The 3,149-nt window shown below is 44.1% G+C and overlaps 1 protein-coding gene across 2 annotated transcripts in view; it reads right to left on the bottom strand.

Moving 5' to 3' along the window:
• Positions 1 to 3,149, bottom strand: part of prkdc (protein kinase, DNA-activated, catalytic subunit) — a 66,028-nt gene that overhangs the window by 48,203 nt on the left and 14,676 nt on the right. For both annotated transcript variants that reach the window (XM_032510777.1, XM_032510778.1), the window contains exons 18-20: positions 2,781 to 2,940; positions 2,292 to 2,378; positions 835 to 954 (exon numbers count right to left, since the gene is read on the bottom strand). In XM_032510777.1, the coding sequence (XP_032366668.1) occupies positions 835 to 954; positions 2,292 to 2,378; positions 2,781 to 2,940 (367 nt within the window). The remainder of the gene's footprint in view (positions 1 to 834; positions 955 to 2,291; positions 2,379 to 2,780; positions 2,941 to 3,149) is intronic.

The following is a 3,149-nucleotide window of genomic DNA, read 5'->3' as shown; positions in this document are numbered from 1 at the left end:
GTTTGGAGGCCTATAACCAGATGGTGTTGATGGTGAAGGAGACGCAGTACCAAGTCATCAACAACCGTCGTGTTGTGAAGGGCAAGGTAAGTAACGCAATAACGTCTTTAATCAACCTAACCTTAACCGTATGACATCATTGCGATTCTCAAGGTCTAGCAAAGTTAGAGCTCTAGAGCTTTACTATCTACACTACATCTGAGTAAGTCTGAGCTTCCCCAACCATAAGCGCCTCGTTTCCTCTGATAACTTCTGGCATTCCACTCCCTGGTTTTTAATAACAGCAATAATAACCACTGACTACTACCACTTCAGTGCCTGTGCTTTGTTGTGATGCAGAGTATCTCCAACATGGCGACTTCCAGTCTGATGACGCGTCATGAAAACCCTCTATTTCCACCATTCATGCTGTAGCTACTGGTTTCTCTTTGCTTCTTTGCTCCCTAATTTTTTTTTAACACACACTTAGGTCATTTCCACACCTATAGTTCAGACTTAGTACACATAGTTGGGGGGGTTCGAGGTCAGATCACGTTGTTACCACAAACAAAACGCTCCAAAATTTGACTGACAGCGTACCGAGACGAGCGGTTTGGTCTATTTTTGGAGTGCATCCGAGTGGGATTGCTGCATCACACCTGCTATTTAAAAAAAAAATAATTAAAAAAAACGCACCAAGGGGGAACACAAACTCTAGTGCGATTCAACCGTTTGACTAAATGAGAAAGGTGTGAAAGCCCCCTAAATTGTTGCCGCCCCTTTTAGTTTCAAGATGTGTTCATCCATCCTCGTCTGGTTCTCAATTACACAGTGCCACAGATGAAAGGATCCCACCTCCAGAGCAGGGCAGTAGGCCTTGATGTCCAGAGCCACGATGCTGTGGTGCAGCGAGAGGACAAACATCAAGCAGGAGGCCAGCAGCTCGTCTTTGTACTGCTTCATTCTCACACACACCTAGAGAGAAACCGCATGTCACAACATATTAAGTTCCTCAGTCATTTAATGTATAACAATATGCATACATATATATATACACTCACCGGCCACTTTATTAGGTACACCTGTCCAACTGCTCGTTACACACTTAAGTTCTAAGCAGCCAACACATGGCGGCAACTCAGTGCATTTAGGCATGTAGACATGGTCAAGGAATCTCCTGCAGTTCAAAACCGAGCATCAGTATGGGGAAGAAAGGTGATTTGAGTGACTTTGAACTGGCATGATTGTTGGTGCCAGAAGGGCTGGTCTGAGTATTTCAGAAACTGCTAATCTACTGGGATTTCACGCACAACCATCTCTGGGTTTACAGAGAGGTCCGAAAAAGAAAAAACATCCAGTGAGCGGCAGTTCTGTGGGCGGAAATGCCTTGTTGATGCCAGAGGTCAGAGGAGAATGGCCAGACTGGTTCGAGCTGATAGAAGGGCAACAGTGACCAATAACCACCCGTTACAACCAAGGTGGGCGAAGAGCATCTTGAACGCACAGTACGCTGAACTTTGAGGCAGATGGGCTACAGCAGCAGAAGACCACATGGGTGCCACTCCTTTCAGCTAAGAACAGGAAAGGACTACAATTTGCACAAGCTCATCGAAATTGGACAATAGAAGATTGGAAAAAACGTTGCCTGGTCTGATGAGTCTCGATTTCTGCTGCGACAGTGGATGGTAGGTGAGAATTTGGCGTCTACAACATGAAAGCATGGATCCATCCTGCCTTGTATCAACGGTTCAGGCTGGTGGGTGGTGGTGTCATGGTGTGGGGAATATTTTCTTGGCACTCTTTGGGCCCCTTGGTACCAATTGAGCGTTGCAACGCCACAGCCTACCCTGAGTATGTTGCTGAACATGTCCATCCCATTATGACCATAGTACCAACTTCTGATGGCTACTTTCAGCAGGATAATGCGCCATGTCTAACAGCTCGGATCAATCACAGACTGGTTTCTTGAACATGACAATGAGTTTGCTGTACTCAAATGTGTACAGTCACCAGATCTCAATCCAATAGAGCATCTTTGGGATGTGGTGGAACGGGATTTCGCATCATGGATGTGCAGCCGACAATCTGCGGCAACTGTTGATGCCATCATCAATATGGACCAAACTCCCTGAGGAATGTCCAGCACCTTGTTGAATCTATGCCACGAAGAATTGAGGCAGTTTCTGAGGCAAAGGGGGGTCCAACCCGTTACTAGCATGGGGTACCTAATAAAGTGGCCGGTGAGTGTATATATACAGTTTATACATATATAGAATATATTACAATATGGGAATATTGTAAAGAGAAGATACCTCTTTCCCAAACTTAGAGAAGAGTGCAAAACAAGCACTTTTCACTGTGTCACTCTGGGGGGATGTAGAGCATCTCGGGCCAACTCCCTGTTCAAAGACAGAGAAAAAGTAGGAATGTCACCCACGTTGAATACATACAAGTAATATACAAGTAATACAAATCTCTGCTTGTTCAACCATAAAGTCCAACTCTGCTTTTATCCTGTACTGAGCTTCCAGAACATTCATTCTTTTTGTCCATCTGGTCTCATACCCACCGCCTTGATACACTATTCCTTTTATTAAGTGTTGTAAATATGCAATAAAAAGCTGAGCTGCATTTAATAAACAAGACCAGGTGGAAAACCCAAATTAATATTCCTCTAACGAGATCCAATATGGAGTTCTGGCCCGCCCAGATCATTTTTACAGTGCCCCGACAGAGTCCAGTGCGATGGCAAAGCAATAAATGAGATGACAGATGATGCTTTGTACTAGTGGAAATGTTACCTGGTAGTATTTAATTCTCTTGGCAATTTTCATGGTGACAGAGAGCAGCTTGTAAAAGCCGCTGACAAGTGGGTTTCGTATGGAGTGCAGGATGAGTTCATGGCTTAAGTGATACATCCAGGACTGAAAATACTCCACGTGTTTATTCAGCAACAACTCGCTGCAAAAAAAAGAAGGAAAAACTGTCTTTAATCTGAGACTTGACATCTCACATGCTTGAAATGAACTATAAATGTGCGAGAAAACTGAGTATGTTTAATTTAAAAAGGTGATATAAGGAGCCTGCAGGTTGAATTGGACACTTCTTAAAGGTCCCATGACATGGTGCTCTTTGGATGCTTTCCCAAAATTCAGCCTTGGTGCAGAATT

Source organism: Etheostoma spectabile, unplaced genomic scaffold (assembly GCF_008692095.1).
Source record: "Etheostoma spectabile isolate EspeVRDwgs_2016 unplaced genomic scaffold, UIUC_Espe_1.0 scaffold272, whole genome shotgun sequence".
In the NCBI taxonomy this organism is placed as follows: Eukaryota; Metazoa; Chordata; class Actinopteri; order Perciformes; family Percidae; genus Etheostoma; species Etheostoma spectabile.
The sequence above is the reverse complement of the archived record's forward strand: the minus strand, read 5'-3'. Positions and strand labels throughout refer to the sequence as shown.